Here is a 22,652-nt window from a genome sequence, read left to right as displayed (position 1 = left end):
ACCCACCATTCCTGTAGCCTCTCCCTCTACTGGCTAGTTCTTCCCAAAAGCTTTATTTTAACAAAGAATCCAGTCAGGCCAACCATGTCTCCATTTCCCTTTAGGCTCCATTCTTGACTTTCCTGGACTTTCTCTAAAACCTGAGTCTTCAGATAAATTACATTTATTTTGTAATCCTAGTATGGTTGATGTGATTGACAGCTAGTATTTATAAAGCATCTATATAAATGTTCCAGGCACTATGCACTTCATTAATAAAATTAACTAAAAACAATACTCATCTCATTTGATCCTCACAAAAATCCTGGGAGGTAGGTGCTATCCTTTATAAATGAAGAAACTGAGGTAAGCAGAAATTAAATGAATTAAGAATACCACATTTTATTTGTATTTGTATTTTCCCTGTTACCTGACACAGGCAAGGCTCAATAGATAGCAATAATATCAACAACTCCTTTTTCCATAATTTTAAAAATATGTCTTAAGGCACTTTGTCCATTTCACAGTCATGAGGTAAGCTGTTTTGTTCAGTTGCTTTTAGTCATGCCCATCTTTTTATGATGCCTTTTGGGGTTTTCTTGGTGAAGATAACCTTCTCCAATTCATTTTACAGATGAGGAAACTGAGGCAAATAAGTTTAATTAAGTTATTCCTTTAGGTTAAGCACTGTCTGGTAGAGGAAATAACTTCATATTTCTAGAGTAATTTACAGTTTACAAAGGGGTCATAACAATTCTATGGTAGGGAGTGCATTATTACTATTCCTTTTTATATATAGGGAAACTAAGGCTAGATGAATTAAAGTACATGCTCAAAGTCATACAGATAAATATGAAAAATCATCCATTGAACATTTACTATGTACCAAGCACTATGATAATCAGAAAAGCAAGAGATAGCTCTTGTTCTCATTTTAAATAAAAGACAACACCTAAAAGAAAATTCATCTAAAGGAGGGAAAGGTCTGGATATCCTAAGGATACAGTGGAGGGGGCAGATGGCAAAGCCCAGGGATCCTGAGGTTATAGCAGGTCGGACGACAATACTTGGAAATAGATACAGAACAGATGGGGAGACCTGGGGATTCTCCACATCACTGGTGATTCCCATTTCATCCAAACCCTATGAACAGAGGGCCATGGGGAAAGGAGGCAGGGAAAGGCAGTGGTCACTCATATTCTCACCAGGCCTTCCTGTGTGGGCTCTAGTAAAGCCTGTGGCTGGGGGAGGAGGAAAGGCAAAAGAAAAAAGGCCCATCCAAGCTAACAGATCTTCCTGCCTCTCACCTGTGCCAGATTAGGAAACAAAGGAACATAAAATAACAACACCACCACCAACAACAAAGACAGTGACAATATTCATCATGTAAAGCCTTTTAAATGTATAAAGTGCTTTCCACACAAAATCTCTGTGACAAAGGTAGCACAGATACCAACATTCTATATTACAGATAAAGAAACTAAGGGGTTCATAGAGATAAAATAATTGGTCCAGGATCATAATGTGGTACAAGCAGGTATCCCATCTGATCCTTTGTGACCCCATTTGGGGTTTTTCTGACAAAGATATATAGTGGTTTGCCATTTCTTTCTCCAGATCATTTGACAGATAAGAAAACTGAGGCAAGTTGGGTTAAGTGACTTGCCCAAGATCACCCAGTTAGTATGTGACTGAGGCCAGATTTGAACTCAGGTTGGCCTGACTCCAGGGGAGGTCTTCAAGCATAGACTGGATGGCTACTTCTTAAAGTACATCATAGAGGAGATGTTTGTTTAAGTTAAAGGTTAGACTAGAACCTTTCAACTCTCTTCACAGTCTAAGGTCAAATATGTTAGCTGAGTGTCCTAGACCCATGTCACTGGAAAATGATTCACATGCCATCTACATAAGCCTTCTTCAAATTTTCAAGGTCCCCACTGGTTCTAAGAGTTACCTTCCATGTCCCAACAGTCTCCATTGTAAGACCCTTCCTGACACTGTTCTGATACCTATGTCCTTTTTTTCTAACATTCAATAGGCTAGAATTATTTCCCACTGACATTTCTATATATATTATGAAACTCCTTCCAGGTTTGATAATTCTATGAATTGGTGAAGATCTTTATTTCTTTCTTTCCATGTGAATTTCATTTAGTCAGCCTATAACCACCTGCTGCTAATGTGATCCAAAAGGTTCTATAGCCAAAACTACCCCTGGCACCTATTCTAATTGACTGTCAACCTTTTCCAAGTAGCATGCCGGAGGGATAACTGATCTTTGTTTTAATTGGCTGAGCTTCCGACTGTGCATGTGTGCATGTGTATGTGTGTGTACACACACACACACAAACACACACACACACACACACACACACACACCATATTTCAGCCAGAAGGGAGCAGTAATATTTATATTTATACAGTTTCCATTGGATTGTAACTGCTCCCTGGGGCCCTATGGCACGAGGTACATGTTTTACAATGTTGAACAACAGGGGAAAGGAGACAGCACAGAGCGGAGGAAGCCTGTTTTTATTCCAAGTTAGGTTCTAACTTGCTGAGTCACTTCAGGTGTTGGTTCCCCCCCCCTTTTTTTTTTGGTCTCCACTATCTTTGCTAAAATGAGGGTAATCATGCTAGCCTTAGGCACCTCACAAGAATGTGGATATTCAAAGAGTTAATAAAAGTACTATTAAAAAGGCAAGAAGTTATAATTTTTAGAAAAGAGAGAACTGTATAGTCAAAGTCCTGAGGAAATCGAGTGCCAGCTGGAACCAATATGTTTAAAAAGCAATTTGTCTTCACTATTACTAGTACTCTTACTACTATAACAACAACTACAATTACAACTATTAATACCGATACAACCATAACTGCTAGAAATATTATTACCACTATTTACTACATTTATTACAACCATGACTACTATTGCTAGCATTGCTTGACTGTAACTACTATTACCACTACTACTAGTATTATACTATTATATAACTAATATAACTACTAATACTATTATCATCAGTATTACTGGTAGTACTATTACTACTACTATGATTATGACTATTACTGCAACTCTAATACTGCTACTATTACTAGAAGCATTATTGCTATGATTATTACTACAACTACTACTATCATCACCATTACTAATCCTATTACTAGTATGATTACTAGTATAATTACTATGACTATTATTACAATTCCTAGTACTACTATCACTACTACCATTAGCAGTAATAGTATTATTACTAGTAATATGATTACTATGACTATTACTATAGTTACTAGTACTACTACTACCACTATTACAATGATTACTGTTAATACTGCTATTACCACTATGACTACTGATGCCACTACTATTACTACTATAATTATTATAATTACTATTACGTATTATTACTATATCTACTAGTATTACTACCACCACCATTATAACTATAACTATGACAACTACTACTAGTACTATAAGTACTAGCAGTACTAACTACTAACAACATAACTACCACTACTATGACTGGGATGACTACTATTACTACTACTAATAATAATAATATAATGGCTATGATTACTACCACTACTACTATTACAACCATGACTATGACTAAAACTACTACTAGTAGTATTATAATACTAGTATAACTTTCAGTAATATTTAAAATAACTGATTTTTTCTATTGCACTTAAAAGTTTATAAAACACTTTTACACATATTATCTTATTTGATCCTCACAGTAGCCCTGGGAGACATTTGCTATTATCATCTCCATTTTACAGATGAGGAAACTAAGGCTGAGAGAGATTGACTTGTCTAAAATCACACAACAAATAAGTATCTGAAGAGGAATATGAACTTATTGGCATCTGATTCCAAGCTCTCTGCTCTAACACTGTACCATCTAGCTCTATCTGCTATAAATGTCAGTTGTGGTTTTTGAACTTAGGGCTCTGCTCACTTCAAGATGCTGCTCTTTCCATGTATACCCCACTTTTTTAGTCCCAGAAGGAAGAACTGAGACCAAATAGGGTACAAATTACAAGGAGACAGATTTTAGCTCAAAAAACACTTCTTAAAAATGTTTCTTCCTACACTGGAACAGGTTGCCTGAGAAGATAGATAATAGTACCCTATCTGAGCAGAAGCCTTCTGAACACGGTCCTGGATTACTAAGGAGAATCCTACAAAGGGTGGGAGGTTAAACTCTTATTTTCTAATGAAAATTTTTATGAGTAAAAATCACAGCTCACACTGCTACAATCATTTTCATATCTAGAAGCTTTTTCCTTTTAATAACCCTATGTGGTGGGTACAACTAAGTTCAGATTAAAGAGAATAAATGAATCCCTAAAGTGGTTGCATGTATGCTAATCTGCCCTATTCAAAGTGATAATTGTATAAAATATGGTTCTACCCCAGTAAAAATATGCTAAGCAAATTCAAATCATGTGAATACTTCAGGGGATTCATGGGCACCAAATGGGAACTGACTGCAATGTGGGTAGCAGCACCCACGTTTTCAGATTATTCACATGGCTGGAAAGGGCGAAAAAAGAATCTCATCTATAATATCCTGGATATATGGTCATCTAGCTTCTGTTGGAAGACCTACAATGTGGCAGAGCCCACCACCCGGTGAGAAAGTCCAGTTTAACTTTTGGCTCTAAGTACTAAGAAGTATTTTTCTGACTAGTAGCCCCAAGTTGCTTCTTTGCAATTTGTAAACCATTTGTCCTGGTTCTTCCCATTGGGAATAAACACTCTAATCTGTCTTCTTTCTGATAGCCCTTCAAAAAAGTTGAAAACAGTATCATAATGTTTTCACTATCACCCCAAAGATAACTCTTCTTTCAAGCTTTTTTTTTTTTTTAACAGAAAAAGAAACCAACAGTTAGTGAGTAGATGACCTATCCAAGAGGACATAGCTAGTAATATATATTTCAGGACCAGGATTCCTTTTCAGGTATTCTGAATCAAGCCCAGCCTCCTTCCAGCTAGTGCAGCTGCCAGCCTAATGCCAATAAAGGACTATTTCTTTCTATCCCTGGAGAAATGCATGACATCTTTTTAGGATCTATGCAGCTTTGATATTCTAGGATTCTGCTGCTCTCCTCTTCAATGGGCTCCAGCTGGAGGCCTCCCATCCCCACACACGGTATCTGCATTCAGATGGGACAGTTGACAATGAGAGAAAGAGCTACAATTTGGGTGGCTAGTTTGACACTCACAGACTAAATGATTCTCACTTCCTGTAGGGATATATTTAGTAAGTATGGTCATCTAATGACAACCCCTCACATTAAGCATAATTACTTCCAGGGATAGAAGAAGGGTATGGAGGAAGAGGATCAGAACAGAGGGAAATAAATTTGTTCAGCCAGAGAGACATATGCATCCAACTAACTCACTCTGCAAACCATTTCTCCAGGGAAAGGGATGCTAGACAGGAGTTCCAAACATCAGGCATAATTGGCTCTTCTGATACCTAGGGCCCCCTCCAGCTCTGAGAAGCTATGATTTGGTTGTCCTCTCCTTAGAAGATTCCCATTCTAAGCCTCCCATTCACACCAGACATAGCTTCTTCAAAGAATTAACCTTTTAGAAGACTAGTTTAGGGTTTAGAAATAACCAAATTATCCTCCAAATCAATCCTCCAAGGGGGAAAAAATAGAAAAAGTTGCTACTAACCCTTGTCCAATCTTCTCAAACCGAGTGTACTTTTTCTTGGGGTCACCCACACTCACAATGCTTCCTGTGACAGAGAGAAATGAAGAGACAGTGGTCTTTCCAATCCCATCAAATACAAATACAAATAAATACATTTCCCCAGCTCAGACAAGGGGGATGAAAAAAAAAGAGATAGCTATTTCTCCCTCAGAAGCCATCATAGACAATGAGTAGGGAAGAGCAGAGATTCCTAAATCCAAACCAAATTACAATGTAACTGGGTAATAGTTAACAAAACCATTACAATGTAACAAGGAAAATGTTAACATGTAGCTTTCTAAGTCAACACCTATGTTTAGTAGCCTGTATTTCTATTGGAGTTCAGCACCAATAGTCGGGAATCCTCAATCTTCAAGTCCAGGCTTTGGCCCCACCTCTTCCATGAAGTCTCTACAATGGATCATCTCCACACACATCCTCTCCCCTTTCTGGATGTCCAGAGATTTAGAGATGATGGTTACATGACATTTTGTCTATTTCCTTGACTTTATATGGGCTGCCTCCCATACCAGGAATGCTCTCTCTCCTGACCACTGCTTCTTAAGTTTCCCTGGCTCCTTTTGAGGCGGCTGGAATCCTTCTTCCTGTAGGAAACTTTTCCCAGTCTCTCCAGCTACCAATGCCTTCCCCTGGCAGACTGTTTGATTTATTCTGCATATATCTTGTATAAATCTAGCTATTGACATGTTGTATTCTCCCATTAAAATGTATGCTCCTTAAAGACAGAGTCTATTTTTAAAAAATTTCCTCGTCTCCCCAGTGCCTAGCACATAGTTAATGAAAGCTTGTTGCCTGGTTAACTCATTTCTACCCTGATGACCCCATATACAGCATCAAATTCATTTCAGGGCTCCAAATTAACACACACCCATGCTGTTACCTTAGCTCCTTTCCTATCCCCCACTGACACCTCAGAATATATGATTAAGCACTTTAAAAGGCATCAGGTATCTATCTTATCTAAATTTAATGTATTGACCCCTTTAAGATTCATCTGCAGCTAGCCCCTTTAATTTGCAAGACCTCTCCTGGAGGAAAAAGGCCACCCACAATGCCTTACCTAGGAACTACCAGTCTCAGGTCTGAGCTGACTGTTCCCATTAACGTAGGAACAGATTGTTATATTTACAGAACGTCTGGGGGAAGAACAGAAAAATTCACAGCTCTGTTGCCTTCTAAATAAATAAAGCAGAATGTGGCTCACAGAGTGACATTTTTCTAGTTTCTCACTTACTTTCCTTCAGATCATCTATGCCCCTGCCAAACTGGACCATTCTAGAATACAGGTATGTTGAGACCACGGTCCACTATTCTCATCCTGTCCTCAAGACATCTCTGTTCGGCTTCTCCCCACTCCCCATTCTTCTTTAAAGATATTTTTTCCTCTCCTTGGAAGCCCAGCTTCCATGTTACCTCTTCCCTAAAACCTTCACCATATCACATTTTCTAAGAGACTTCTCCCAGCATTAGCCCTGGATGTCTCCTGTACTTATCTCTGTGTTAACTCTTATTTATGTGTTCTTCCCCAACTTAAGACTAAAAGCTCCCTGAGGGTAGGGGCTACATCATATAAAAGTTTAAATCCTCCATGGTTGGACATATGGTAGCCCAATATGTTATTATTCTTTTTAAATTCAAACTGATTTAGCTTCTACATTTTTCCAAATGGCACAGAGAGAGAGTAAAAGGATTTAGTCTTAGGTCAGACTCCATTTTATTCTTTCCAAGAATCTTGACAGGCTCCACCTCCCCTAACTATTAGTATTCTCTTATATACTATTTCCTTCAATAGAATGCAAGTTCCTGGAAGGGAAGATTGTTTATCTGAAAAAGCTTCTGAACCCCCAGCCCTGAATGGCATTTAACTGAAATCAATGGAAACAGGTTATTTTCAAATTAATAGACAAGAAAAGTACAGCTTGTTCCTTAAATATACATTCAAATCATTGATTATGACAATCATTTCTTCAGAAGAAGTGGTAATATGGCAAATTAAGAATCCTAAACTGGGAGCCAAGGCAAATACTTGTACTAACAATCTCACAAACAAACAAAGTTGTTGTGAGGAAAGCATTCTTTAAGACTTGATGCAAGAGAAAAATAAATTATTAGATCACCACTTTAGTTCTCCAACCTAGAGTCTAGAAACATGTATCTCACTCAGGTCAGGGGAACTACACAGGGCACAGAATAAAGCCAAAAAGTCAGGTCCATTTGGGGCCCCAAATTTGGCCTCATTAGCAAGAAGTGTGAATCCTGGAAACCTCTTAAAAGCAGGGGTTGTTTTTAGTTTTACTTTGTAACCCAATGACTATGACACACAGTAAGTGCTTAACAGATGTTTCTTCACTAACTAGCTCCATTTGAAGGAGGGAAATATATGTGTATAGTATATGCAGGCATGTGTATCATAGTAATAACTAAAATTTGTATAGGATTTTAAAGCTTATAAAGTACTTTTACAAAGCAATCTACACATACATGACCTCATCTGATCCTTACAACTCTGTGGGGTAAATGGTATTATTTCTATTTTAGAAACAAGGGCAACCAGCTGAGAGCATTTAAAAGATTCACTCACGCTAGGAAGTATCTATATCTTCCTGCTTTTGTGACAAGCACTTACTTAATTTCTCCAAGATCTCTTCATCTGACATTTTGGGCTTCTTCTTCTGCTTCTCAGCATTTCGGGTCAGGGTGTCTGGAGGAGTAGTGTTGTTATTCTCAGTGGGGGAGATTGGAGATGTTGCCACATCTCGAGTCGGAGTGACAGGAATGGGGTCAATCACCGACCGTGTGTATACCTGTATGGATGGTAGAGAAATAAGGAAGAAAGAAGTTAGCCTTCCTGAGCAATAAGAGAGAGAATGGGGGATGGTTTTTGGGCCCAAGATCTTAGCTGGGGGTGAGGAAACAAGGTAGAGCTAACTCCAGCTAACTTAACTCCAATAAACTCAACTATAGTGTCCTTCTAGAGGTCCCAAATTGGGGTGCCAAAATATACCATCCAGACTAGCTCTCCAGACTATCCTCCTCTCTGGAGGATCTTGGGACCAGCCTGAGTCCTTGGTCTTAGTGGAGAAGTGAAGGAAGCAGGAGACTCATGAGAATGGTCAAAGGTGGAATGTCCTTATTTCAAGTCCTCTCAGCCTTTAAATACCTTGGCGTGATTACATCATTACAGCACACTAAATATGTGCCAACTAGAGAACCATTATATCATCACATCACACTGAGCAAGTGCTAACTATAAGCACCCTGCTACTGATATGTAAACGCATCTCACCGTAAGTATCCTTTGCTTCAAGTAGAACACAGGTGGTCATGCCCTCCTTGACTTCTCAGGAAAGATCTTATACCTTACCCAGAGTTCCTCCATTATCTCCAGCCCTCTACACTCAACTCACAGCAACATATCAAATCTAATACATGTTCTCTTTTTAAAAAATAAAATAAACAAATAGGTTCTCTTTTTATTTTTTTAAAGTTTTATTGATTTCTGTATGAATGTCTTTCTGTATATCATAATCCTTTCCCATCCCTTTCCATTTAGCAACTTCTCTTACTAATACAGGCTCTTTCTGTACATTGGGCAGAGTAGAGAGACAGGTGACACAAACCCCATCAGACTAAGCAGAAAGTTAGTTTTGGAAGGACCAAGGAAGGAAAGCATTTCTCTTACATTCTAGAAATCAGGACAAAGTGACATGTCATCAAGTTCCCAAACATGAAGTGACCTGTCCCTCTTGAAGTTCTCCCTCTGACTTTGTCTCCACCATTTTGGGATAGGAAAGGAATCTGGTGTAGCCACTTTTCTGAGGGCACTGCCTTACCCAGCAAGTAAAGCTGGAAGGGAGGGAGAAGGTTCACAGGCCCTCTTCCCCATAGCTCTTAAATACATCTAGGTTTAGGCCTACCTATGTGAGCTTCTATTCCCATTATCATCTATAAATTAAGTGATGGATATTAATACCATAACTCAAACAGGTAACATTTCTATAGGCCTTACTATGTGCCACGTATTCTGCTAAATGTTTTATAATCATTATCTCATTTGATCCTCACTTCAACCTGGAGATAGAAACTATTATTATCCCTTTTTTACAGATGAGAAAATGAAAGCAAACAGATTAATTGATTTGCCTAGAGTCACATAACTCATAAATGTCTGAGGTTAAATGTAAACTCAGGTCTTCCTGACTTCAAATCTAGCTTTCTACACATTGGGCAACCCAGCTGCCATATATGAATTCTGAAGTCCCCACCAGTTTGAACATTCTATTATAATAATTGTAATGTCTGGGCTAGCTTTCTGGGGATCCTCCAGAAGGGCCTGGGTCTCAACAGGATAGACACCACAAGAATGGACAAGAATAGAGTCCAAAGTCTTTATTGTCTCTTACAGTCTATGTCTGTCATAGTCTGACCCAGTCTCCTCCAGTAATCTGCCAGTCTGACTTCTGTCTGACTTCCTGTCCCCATTCTTATATACCCTATTGCAATTACATCATTACAGCATACTGAATATGTGTGAACTAGAGAATTATTACATCTCCGTGCTAAGTACTAAGTATATGTAAACTAGATAACCATTGTCTCATCAATTCCTCTGAGTTACACCTTGTTTCAGGTATACGTCTTTCAATTATACTTCTCCAGAGTTCTGGCTCTCTATATTATGTAACTAATCTTTCTTTCTGCGTGTCTAAGGGACACAGTGCTGGACCCAGAATCAAAAAGAGCCAAAGAATGAGATCACAATGGAGACAGAATACAAATAGAATGCACTGATATCTTAAATTTGTTTTTCTGAATGTGCCCCAGCAATGTACTCTTTTGGCTACTCTCAGATGCTACATGAGATTCTTCTACAAAGTCCCATTGGCTTGGGAGTAAGAAGGACTGAATTTAGGCCCCATTCTCGTCATCACTATGTGACATTAAGTAAGTCACACATCCCTTAAATCACACATTTATTTCTACATGGCCTGCAAAGTTTGCTGGATATGTCTCCTTATAGTAACACATGAATTAAGCAGTGCAAGGAAACTATCCCACTCTGACCAAGACCCTTTAGGAATTAACTTTCCTGTCTATCCACTGTGTCACCAAGCCAACAGGTGAAATCTGTAGTATCTGAAAGTATTGTGGATATATATGCCATTGTTCTGGGATGAGGATAAAGGAGTTAGTCACTTGCTAACTGATGGGAACCTTCAACCAGAATAATTGACTCTGTGGCAGTCTTACTCTTTTTCCATCTCTATCAAGGCACTAAATTCCTATGGCACCTTTACAATTGTAGGGCTATCTTCCTGCAACCAGTTTCCTGTTTGCAAAACAAGGGATATCACTCCCTAAGAGACCTTCCCTAATTGTTTGCCTCCCCACCTTCCCCAATTACAAACACTTTCTCCCTTTTAAAATTACTCTGTGTTACTTAGAAATGATTAGTGTCAATGTTCTATCTCTACCTCCACTCCCCACCAAGAGAATATAAAGTTTCATTGATTGATTCATTTTCTGCCTTTGAATGTCCACAGTATCTTGCATACAGTAGGTGCTTATTCAATGACTTGAATAAGGAAACCCTTGGCTCACAGATACCACTCCTTTTTTGTCTCTTTTCTCAGGTTTGTAGATCTTCAGGTGATGGCAAGTCTGAGCCACAGAATACTGGAACTGAAAAGTCCTGAAAGATCATCTAATTCAACCCCCTCACTTTACAGAGGAAGCTTTTAATTAACACAAAATAACATGGAATTAACTTTTTTTGGCAGCCCACACTGCAATATCAGAGCCAAAAGAGCTCGTGTGAGCTGAGACCTAGCAACGCCCCCACAGCCAAGGAGATGACAGTCTCTCTCTTCCACCCTGGTCAATCTATGCTGGTGATCCAGCTCTGGGGCCACATTATCCAAAGTCACACAATAAGCCAATGGCAATGCCAAGCCTGAGCCCCCCAAATCTCCTCCACAAACAAAGCCATTGCAATATTTATGAATGGGATTATTTGCTGGTTTGTTCTTTCTCCTCCCCCTGGAGTCTGTTTCTTCTGCTCCTAGACTGCTGCTTTAGAAGTTTCCATGTTTTTAATAGGTATAGTTAGGAAGGAACAAGGCATCTTATTTTTCCATTTCTCATTTTCTCAGGAGTCCACATCACACCCACTAATACCAAATTTAAGGCTCAGACATCCCCAAGACATTTGTGCAATGCAGAGACCCTGAATTTCAGTGATTCTACACTGAAACAAGGAGAAAGTCACTTACCAAGGTCATGCCATGAGTTAATGGCAGAGCCAAGTCTAGACTTCAGGTCTCCTTGGATGCCAGGCCAGTGAAACCGGGGTTACCACATCTCAAAGCCCTATGGGTCTAAAAAAGGAAGGCTTACAGGGATGCTGCTGATATCCAGCACACAAAGAGTTTGATGGTGGATAAGAGCTACTGTAGTTAAAAATCCTCAAGGGTATCATCCATCACACTCCTTAGTTTCATATGCAGAGTGCTGCTAATTTCAAGCAAATTTTGCAGAACTGCGATTACTGACTTCCCGAGAGATGATGAGAGTGACCCATTTCAACCTAGAACTAAATAATGTTGACTGTACTTAAGGTAACACTGGTGGAAGGGAAGCTAGGGAACCACAGGAGGGGGCAGGGAAGGTATATATGAGAAGAAGCCCTTCTGTTTTATCTCCTACCACTCCACTACAAATATTATCCCCACAGCAGCCAGGCTCAAGTCCATGATCATTTGATGTGGAAGAGGCCTAAAAGACCCTCTAAAGTCATTTTTTTTTTTTTGACATTTATAGTTAAGGTCAATATGGCATCCTCAAGACTACATAAGTTAGTAAGTGACATAGATAAGGATTTGAATGCTCATCTTCAGACAACAATAATAAGGATGATAACAATACTACTAAAACTAAATTATTTGTATATATGAGTAAAAATAGCATTTATTGTAGCATGTTAAGGTTTTCAAGGCACTTTTATTTATGTTACTTCATTTGTTCCTCATGACAAGCCTAGGAGATGAATACCTTTACTATCCCCACTTTATAGATGAGGAAACTAGATTTGAGAGTAACTTGCCAGGTCACTCAGCTAGCAAATGTATAAGGCAAGATTCTAACCCAGTATTCTGGACTTCATATCCAGTACTCTAAACTCCAGCTACTTAGGAAGACCTGTACTTAAAAACAAAACAAGAAAACTCTTGGCTTCAATTTTCCCATCTGTAAAATGGTGCTGATACTAATAGCACCTGTTTCATAGGGTTATTTTGAAGCTCAGATGAGATAATATCTGTAAAGTGCTTAGAAATCTTTAATTGATATATAAAAATAACTACTATTATTATTAAGTCAAGAGTCTTTTTTATTATGTCATGAAATTTACCATTCTTTCATCATTTCCTACTCTCTCCTGCTTTCTTGTATTTGTTCAGGCTGCCATGGTTAGAATGGCCTTCCTATTCCCACAAACCTCCCATAACTGCCTTTCTCTCCTTTATGAAATTCTTCTCTTCTTTCAAGGCCTAACTCAAGTCTAACCTATTCTGTGAAGCCATCTTTGATTCCCTCTTTCCCTGAGCTAAAAATAGTCTCTATTCAACTTTTTCCTATCTTTTTCTCTGCATCTCTTCCCTTTAATACATTTTAATTTGTCTTGTGATTCATTTTGTTATTATTGTGTTTCTTCTTGGTAGAGCATAATAGGGGCTTTGGGAACAAGGAATACAAAGTAATTTCTCTTTTTTGTCTCTCCCAGGGCTAAATACACCTTACACTCAGCAGGTATTCAACAAACTCTTCTTAAAAGTTGATTGAAATTGCTGGTGATTCTCTACAGGCAGCTAGTCAGCACAGTGCATAGAGCACTAGACCTGGAGAAGGGAGGACCTGAATTTCAATCCAGCCTCAAATATTTATTAGCTGTGTGAAGTCATTTAATCTCTGTTTGCCTCAGTTTCCTCCAATGTAAAATGGGAATTACAATAGCACTTACCTTCCAAGCTTCTTGTGAGGATCAAATGAGATAATAAAAATGTTAAACATAATGCCTGACACATAGTAAGTTGTATGGCTATTACTATTATTATTGGTTTTTTCCTTTTCTTTGATGATAATATTGACTTTAATGATTGCTTTAGAGATGGGTGGAAATAATAGATAACATTTCTCTAGTGTTTGTTTTTAACAAAATGTAACTTTGTGAGAAAGATAATATAAGCATTATTTTTCCATTTTACAGATAAAGAAATAGAGACATTAGAGTACAAGTACTGATTAAATCTATTTTTCACTCAATTTTAAAGAATTTTCAAGGGTTATATATTATAACTTTATTATAAGAGTATATTATATGTTTAAGGGTTATTGTAAGGGTTAGAAATAGGGATAAAACCTGAGATTTCACTGATACAGGGAACTCAGATCCCTCTACCAATGTAGGTCAGTACCATCCCTACAACTTCTAAAAGATGTCCAGAACACAGGAAGGCTAAGTGACTTCAGGATCCCAGGGCCCAATATATGTCAGGACTTGACTCCACAGGTTCCTCATTTTGAAGCCACTATGCCACAAAGTGGAAGTGTAAATAAACTACAACAGCCCAACCACTGTAGGATCCTTTGGAAGCTTAAGGGCACCAATCTCCTTTCTCCAAGATTCTACTTCCATCCATTCACTGCCTACCAAAGGACTGGGTCCAAACCCCCAAGAACTCACGGATTTTGTGTGCTCTGGCCGAGGCGCTATCACTGGAGGGGGAGCAGCATCATCCTCATCATCTTCATCCTCTGAGACTGGAGGGACTGCAGGCGTCTCGGACACACTCTTCACATTCTAAGTAAGAAACAAATAAAAGATTGGTTCCACTTAGTCAGATCTCCTACTATGGAGATGCAGACCTCATCAACCAATGCATACTCAGAAATAGTCAAGCCCTGAAACCTGAAGCTTCCTCCCCTCCAGGATTATCTGCCCCATGCTAAGGTTCCCACATTTGAGGGTAGATTTGGGCCAACAATCTCATCTCCCTGATAATTTGCCTCCTTGTTTCAAAAGGCAAGATGCTTACAAGGCAAGGTAAGAATCACAAGCTTTCACAGCTGAAAAAGGACTCGGGGGAAAATACTCTCCCACACTGTCTTCCATAATGTCACCAACAAACTGCCCCTTGAAAGCTTCCACTGAGCTGCTTCTCACTACCTGCCAAAGCAGCGAAACTTTCCTCCCATTGAGCCAAAACCTGTCTCTCTGAACCTCTCAGCCACTGCGTCTAGTTCTAGGCCACGCAGAACAAGGAGCATCCTTGTTCCACATGGTAGACTTAATACATTCCATTTCCTTCAAGCAATTCTGTAAATGTGGCCTGATCATGGGCATCAAAACTGACACCTTGCTGGTTCCCAACACTTCGATTAACACAGACTAGAATAACTTTGCTTTGTTGGCTGCTCCCCTTCTTTCTTCTTATACCTCATTTCCCAAAACATACTCCATGATCCAGTGGCACTGGCCTCCTGGCTGTTTTTCAAATAAGACCCTCCATTTGGCACTGGGCATTTCCCCTAGGATGCCACATTCTCTCCTCTTCTCTGCTTATTGATTTCCTTCAAATCCAAGTTAAAATATCTTCTATAGAAAACTTTTCCTGATCCCACTTAATTCTAGTGCCTTCCCTCTGTTGATTAATTTCTATTTAACCTGTATTTAGCTTGTTTGTATATGATTGTTTGCAGGTTGTCTTCCCTATTAGACAGTGAGCTCCTTGAGAAAAGAAACTGTCTTTTACTTTTTTTTTTTTTTAATATCTACAATGCTTAGCACAATGTGACACGTAATGGTGCTTAATTTCCCAATGAGCTTGCAGTCCACTAAAATCCCCTACATCTTTTGTTTTTTCCACAAAGATCTGGCCATGCTGATATAATAGGATTCTTTGGTCCCCTAATTTTTAGGGGTGGTCATCTATTCTGGCAGTGACTCAGGAAATCCTAAATCTTTTGGTTTTGGAATCTGTCTCAGAAGGAAACTCCTAGGCTCAGTCTGATTCTATTCAGAATCTTCTCAGTTCATTGCTGACTGAGGATCTGATAAGTGATAATCAAATTTCGGAGACCACCCTTAATTCATCTGGAGATTAGCCTAGCCTTATCTTTGGGTCACAGAATCAACATACCAATGATAGACTCCTAAGCCTTGGACCATAGACAGCTGGATAAAGCTGTTTTCTGTCTTTCAGCTCTTTGCTATTCCAATCTGGAATCTAGCCCACTGTATTAACCCTTTTGCCACTTAACTTGGAGACTGGGTCTATGAATTCTTTCTCAATACCTGCGACACCAACCTAGGCACCCCCAAATGTTGTTAGGGTGTCTCATGGTCTAAGTCTTCAGATAGAAGGCAGACACTCAATTCCCTGAGATTCTGCTTCTCATTCACAAAGCCATGAATGGGAAGATTAAGCTAAAAAATACTTTAGAAGGAACTGACAGGGTCATCCTAGAGGTGAGAACCAAGGGAAAACCAGACACATCCCGTGGGCACCCCAGAATTTACCACCTGAAACTCTAGAGGTTCTTGAAAACTGGGAGGCTGGCCAGATGACATTCACAAATGATTCTCAGGAAGTGTGGGAGAGGGGAGTTGCATTTTAAGATACCAATATGGCAGCACGGGAAGATCATCAATACTTTCTCGGGTATAAATAGGACAGCTAGAATAAATGTACTTTTAGATCTCTTCCCATGCTCCTGACCAACTGTTTTGTTTCTGTATTTGCTATCAAATTAGCAAGCATTTATTGTATACCAGTGACTGAAAGAAGCATTGGAAATACAAACAAAAGCTTAAAGGATGGACAGAATAAAAAGGATTAACTGAGAAGTACATGTCAATACAGAAAGAGTTCTTGATTGGAATAAGAATCTTGAATTCATATTTTCATATTTTTCCTCTTTGACTTACAATCTGTGTGACCTTCATCTGTCACATACAGGACAAGTCACTGAAACTGCCTAGAACTCATCTGAGGATGGGCTCTTTAAGACTCCTTTCCAACTCTAAATCAATGAGTTGATGAACTGAAGCTCAAGATAAGGGAGGGGGGCAAAGAGCAGTAAGTTGTCAGTCACCAGACCTAGCCTTAAGCCCAAGTCCCACACCTGGGCTTGGAGGCCCAACCTCAGGCCACACCTTGGCAGGGGCCAGAGATCAGCTGGTGACTATGTACACAGCCCAGGCAAAACGCCCAAACTCAGGACATTGGGCCTCTGCAATCCCTCAGTGGATCTGCCTCCTTAGCAAATAAGACATTGTCATCCTTCTCAGACATTTCATCACTTTGTAGAGAGGAGGAAGGGGACCAGAGATTATGCTAGTTGGGGACGAGGTGAGGACTCGGGGGTATTTAGCAACAGAAAGGAAACAAAGGATACAATTTGAGAGAAAGTGATTTATTATACAATTCCCTCCCCTCTTGCCCCCCAAAACCCTGGTTTTTGAGTTCTCCAAAAAAAAAAAAAAAAAGATCTACTTTCTAAGTGAAACTGGCTTTTGTAGTGTGATCTACAGAAGATAAGGAAAAAGAAGGAAAAAACAGAATCAATAGTCTTTTATTTTTATCCCTGGTGCTTGAATGCACTAAGCATTTTTAATAAATGCTTTTTATTCATTCATAAATGTTAACATTCATATAATGCTGTAAGATTTACAAAATCCTACTCACATATATCTATGTACAATACCCACACATGTGAATATGCGTCTATTTGTATATATGTACACACATGTATGTATGTGCATATGTCTGGTACATATATGTGTATACAAACACAGAAATACACACAAGTATAACTTTCTAGGACTTAAGTTATAGAAATGGTGCTGACCTAATTTGGTAAAAGGAGCTTTTTAATCCTTGAGTTCCCTTATCAGATCACTCATTTTCCTCCAGAGATGCAGGGTGATGTTATGAAGAGCATTCTGGATTTAGAGGGAAGTCTAAATTTTGGCTAAGCTACTTCCTCATTGCATGACCTGGCCTTCCTCTGGCCTCAGTTTCCTTTTCTGTAAATTAAGGGTATTAGATCTGAGTGAGATCAGAGCCACTCAGACTCTCAGGGGGAGTGAGTCTCACTCCTCATTCAATTTCAGGGCTCAGCCTTAGAGAACAAAAATCAGAGCAGTGTTGATATTCCTATTGTCACAAGAGTCCTGGCATACATACTCCTGGGAACTACCTAGGGCAAAGTCTCTTTCCCCAGGTACCACTCCCTTACACTAACTTTTACTGATAGTTCTGTGGATATTTTGATAAGTGCTGTTTATGGTTCTAGAACATAAACTTCTTGAGAGCAAGACCTATCTCATTTTTGCATTTTTATTCTCAATTCCTGGTACACAGTGGGCAATAAATACCCACTAATTGATTGCTTGATTGATCCCTTCTAGCACGGAGAGAGTATATTTAAAGAAAACTCAATGCTCTTAAGAGGATAAGGACTTCCCCACAACAGACAAATGCCAAAATAAGCAGAGTGCAGCCTTCGGTACATTCACACAGATGTTAGACAAGTCTTTGTCAAGAAAGCAATGCTCCATGGTTTTTCCTTTTTTTTTTTTTTTTTTTTAATTTTTCTTTCCACAACATGTACACATATTACCTATATTAGATGGCTTGCTGGCTTAGGGAGTGGGCAGAGAAGCAAGAGAGAAAGAAAAAAATTTGGAACTCAAAATGTTACAAAAGTGAATTGAAAATTATTTTTACATATGACTGAAAAAAATTAAATACTATTAAGTGGGAAAAAAAAAAAAAAAAAAAACGAAAGCCATGTTACAGAGGGGATTTTTGCATACAGGGTCATGTGGACCAGTTATCTTCCTAGGTCCTTAACTTGGAGATTCCAGGATTTCACACATAGCCTGCAGAAAGGATCTGATTTGATCTGAAAGGATTCCTGATTTACTCTCCGTGCTAAACTAGACTTTTGACAAGACTAGCACAAAGGCCCCAAATGGACTTTTGGACACTTAATCCCTTGGGTCAAAAGAAGACATCATACTCGGCATAAGAATGCATTCTCCCATCTTACAGAAGGTCTCCTTGCATGAAAGAAGAAATCATGTGGCCTGGGTTACATCCTAAATGCACCATTTCTCAGATGTGAGACTTTAGACTTAAGACAAGATTATGAGATTCAGAATTTAAAGGGCTTCAAAGTTTTTCTTTCAGGTGAGAAAACTGAGGCCCATGGGAGGGTTAAAGACTCACCCAACATCAAATGAATAATGGGGCCTGAATTTGAATCCAGATCACCTGACTCCAAATTCTCTTTTCACTAGAATATACTACATCTCCAGGATTTAATTTTCACACATGTAAGATAGGGATTACAATCCCTGCCATGTACTGTACATAGATCTATTTAGATTTATATACTACGTGCTTAATAACTGTTGGTTGAATGAATCAAGGAAATAACACATATGCAAGGACTTGGAAAACTATAAAGTTTTGTACAAACACAGTGGGGATAATATAGTGCTTTGGAATCTTTAAAGGGCTATATAAATGCCACTTATTATTATGAAAATTTTTTTCCTTAGACAATTAGTTGGCATGTTAGGTGGAGCTCTGTGCCTAGAGTCAGAAAATTGCTGGCTGACTTTTGCTTTCTGATTCTTTGTAACCCCATTTGGGTTTTGTTTGTTTTCTGGGAGACAATTGGGGTTAAGCGACTTGCCCAAGGTTACACAGCTAGTGTCTAAGGCTGAATTTGAACTCAGTTCCTTCTGACTTCACAGCCGGTGCTCTATTAACTGCATCATCTACCTTCCCCATTTGAAGTTTTCTTAGCAAAAATACTGAAGTTGTTTGCCATTTCTTTCTCCAGCTCATTTTATAAATGAGGAAATGGAGGCAAATAGAGTGAAGTGACTTACTTATCCAGGATCACACAACTACCAAGTATCTGAAATGAGATCTGAACTCATGAAAATGAGTCTTTCTTCCTTCAGGTCTGGCACACCTGTTAGTGAGAGCTGAGTTCAAATCCTCCCTCCCTGGGTGACCTTGACTTGGGCTAATCACTCAACCTTTTTCTGCCTTAGTTTCCTCATCTATAAAATGAGAATCATAATAATACTGACCTCCCAGGTTATTGTGAGGAGCAAATGAGATAATATTTGTAAAGTGCTTAGCATACTGCCTTGAACATAATAGTCATTTAATAAGTATTTTTGTTCTATTCCCTCTTTTCCTTTCCCTTCAAAAAAGGATACAAATGTTGACAAATTTACTTATATAGATATCTCTTTATGTATATGTACAGAAAGAGAGAGAAGAAGAAAGAGGAGGAAGAGGGACAAGAGGAGGAGGAGAAGAAAGAGGAAGGAAGGAAGGAAGGAAGGAAGAAAGAGATAGGAAGAAAGAAAGTAAGAGACAGAAAGAAAGAAAGAAAGAAAGAGAGAGAGAAGGAAAGGAAAAGAGAAAGAAAGCATGGGAGAGGAGGGAAAGAGGGAAAGGAGAGACAGAGAAAGTGAGATTCAGGAATATGCTACCAAAGGGTCAAAGGAATGGCCTTGGCACAGTATGACTTGTAAAACCTACCTGTTTTATTAGTTTCTAAAGTGCTCCCAGTGCAGGATTTTGCTGAGTTGGTACCATCCTATCTGCCATATGGCACTAACCTCAGGCCCCTAAACACATGGCAAGGCTACCTATTTTCAAAGTCACAGAAAGTCAGAGATAGAAAATAGACTTGGAACAAAAAATGTCAGCACCAGATGAAGGCTTAAATATGAATAAATTACAAGAGCTCTAAAGGACCTTGGAACACAATGTTAGAACTGGAATAGCCCTTAGAACATAAAATTAGGACTCAAAGGAACTTCCAAAATGGAAGCAACCATAGAAACCATGAAATCCAATCCTCTTAGATTAGAGATATGAAACAATAGAACACAGAATGAGAGGAGCTTTCATATTAAGTTAATGACAGCCAAGATTAGAACCCAGTTTTCCAGCTGTCTAATCAGTGCTTTATAAACTTACCCCGCCTCTACCCACAACCTTCAATGCTCTTATCTCCCTTAGTTCTAATCTTAACTCTGCCATATTCTCTACTAGTCCATAACCATCCATCAGTTTAAAGAGACCAGAGCCTTCATGCATTAATGGTCACCATGCCTTATACTTATTAGTCTCAAAGTGGAAAATAAAGGCTTACCAAAGTGTTGGATGAATTGTAATCTTCTGCCGATTTATCTGTAAGAGAAGAAAGCCAATAAGAGACAAACATCATTAAGCAACCAATAAGAACCATTTATCGATAAATTTGGCCAAATGGGCCAATTATATGAAAGAAAACAATAATGATAACTTACATGTGTATAATGCTTTAAGTTTACAACTTATTTTCTTTACAATACTCATATAAGTTTTCATTGTTTGTCCTCCTTGAAGACTATAATATCAGGAAGGTGATGTTATGCCATGCAAGTAAATAGGATTTAAGTGAGGTGGGCTGTGCAAAGTCACCAGCTTTACCTTCTCTTCCAGAGCCACAAAGATCCAGTGGCAAGATATAGATCATGGTGACTAGAGATGACCCTGGATGCTATGTAAGTTTAAGGGTGAAGTCAAAATCACTATTGATTTAACTCATGCATTTATCAGTTCCGAACATGGCTCATTTTTTCCACTGGGTGTAAACAAAATGTGGAATCCTAGGTGCTATAGGAAATCTGTTTGCATTAGCTGATGGGCTAAATTACACTCTCTGGGGCTTGTATAAAACCATCGAGCTAAGTGAAATCAGAGATTCAAGCAAGCAGTAAACCAGGAAGGAGTCCTCAAACCAAGAAAGAGTCCTAGCAGTACAGTCAAAACAGGTAATGGTAGTTTCTCTATCTGGGGCAAATATCACACTGGGATGCAGAATTAAAGCTCTACAAAGAGACCTGGGGGGGGGGGGGGGAGTAGGGAGTGGGAGTGGGGGGGACTTACACCATGCCTAAGAGGAACTTCTTCATCTCCCATCTCCCATCAAGGATAACCAGGGGGGAAACCCTCAAAAAGGGAAGAAAAGGACCTTGCAGATCTCTGAATTGTTTTATGTTCTTGAACCCACTTTTCCCCAAGCTTTGATTTACTGACAGGATAATGTTTCACAGACTTCTAAGGGGATGTTTCCTCTTAATCATTCCTAATCTACAACACAAGTAAATACTCCTTTTTAATATGAATTCTGAGTAATTTACATCAACTGATAACATTAGAAAGGGAAACAAACCACTAGGAACTCAACTCATGAGCTCTGTTATTCAGTAATTTTTCAGTGATGTGTGACTCTTCATGACAACATCTGGGGTTTTCCTGGCAGAGATACTGGAATGGATTGTCATTTCCTTCTTTGGCTCATTTTGCAAATGAGGAAACTGAGGCAAAAAGGGTTAAGTAATTTACCCAGAATCACACAGCTAGTAAAGAGTCTGAGACTGGATTTGAACTCAAGATGAGTTTTTCCAATTCCAAGTCCGGTACTCTGCACTATGGCGCCACCTTGCTACCTTACCTGAGCTTTAGATAGCATTCAACAACCAACTCCCAACTCCTTAGGGATGCCATCTAGAGCTCTTGGTGGCCAGGTCTGGAACCCAACTTGCCCATGTGTACAGAGGGTGGTAGAGTAAATCCAGAGCCTGTTTATATAATTGCCCAAAGTCATGAAGCTAGTGTAATGTTAGTTCCTGGATTCTAATTCAATTGCCTTGATTCTAATATTCTTCCAGTATACCACAGTGCCAAAGACCTCTTGGTCCCAGAAGACTGTTTCTATCACCCTCTGGCTTATCTTGAAATGATCCATTGGAATCCTGGGAATATTAGACCTCAATGAGCCAGGAGAGCTTTTTGGGTCAAAAATA

General features: G+C 39.0%; 1 protein-coding gene across 3 annotated transcripts in view; it reads right to left on the bottom strand.

Annotated features, from left to right (window-relative positions):
* The window catches only part of PAK1 (p21 (RAC1) activated kinase 1), a 192,419-nt gene that overhangs the window by 27,400 nt on the left and 142,367 nt on the right, over window positions 1-22,652 (bottom strand). For all 3 annotated transcript variants that reach the window (XM_051987057.1, XM_051987058.1, XM_051987056.1), the window contains exons 5-8: window positions 20,954-20,991; window positions 14,445-14,561; window positions 8,331-8,508; window positions 5,666-5,729 (exon numbers count right to left, since the gene is read on the bottom strand). In XM_051987057.1, the coding sequence (XP_051843017.1) occupies window positions 5,666-5,729; window positions 8,331-8,508; window positions 14,445-14,561; window positions 20,954-20,991 (397 nt within the window). The remainder of the gene's footprint in view (window positions 1-5,665; window positions 5,730-8,330; window positions 8,509-14,444; window positions 14,562-20,953; window positions 20,992-22,652) is intronic.

The sequence above is a fragment of the Antechinus flavipes genome, chromosome 3 (genome assembly GCF_016432865.1).
Source record: "Antechinus flavipes isolate AdamAnt ecotype Samford, QLD, Australia chromosome 3, AdamAnt_v2, whole genome shotgun sequence".
NCBI lineage: Eukaryota > Metazoa > Chordata > Mammalia > Dasyuromorphia > Dasyuridae > Antechinus > Antechinus flavipes.
This window is presented reverse-complemented; position numbering and strand designations above follow the sequence as displayed.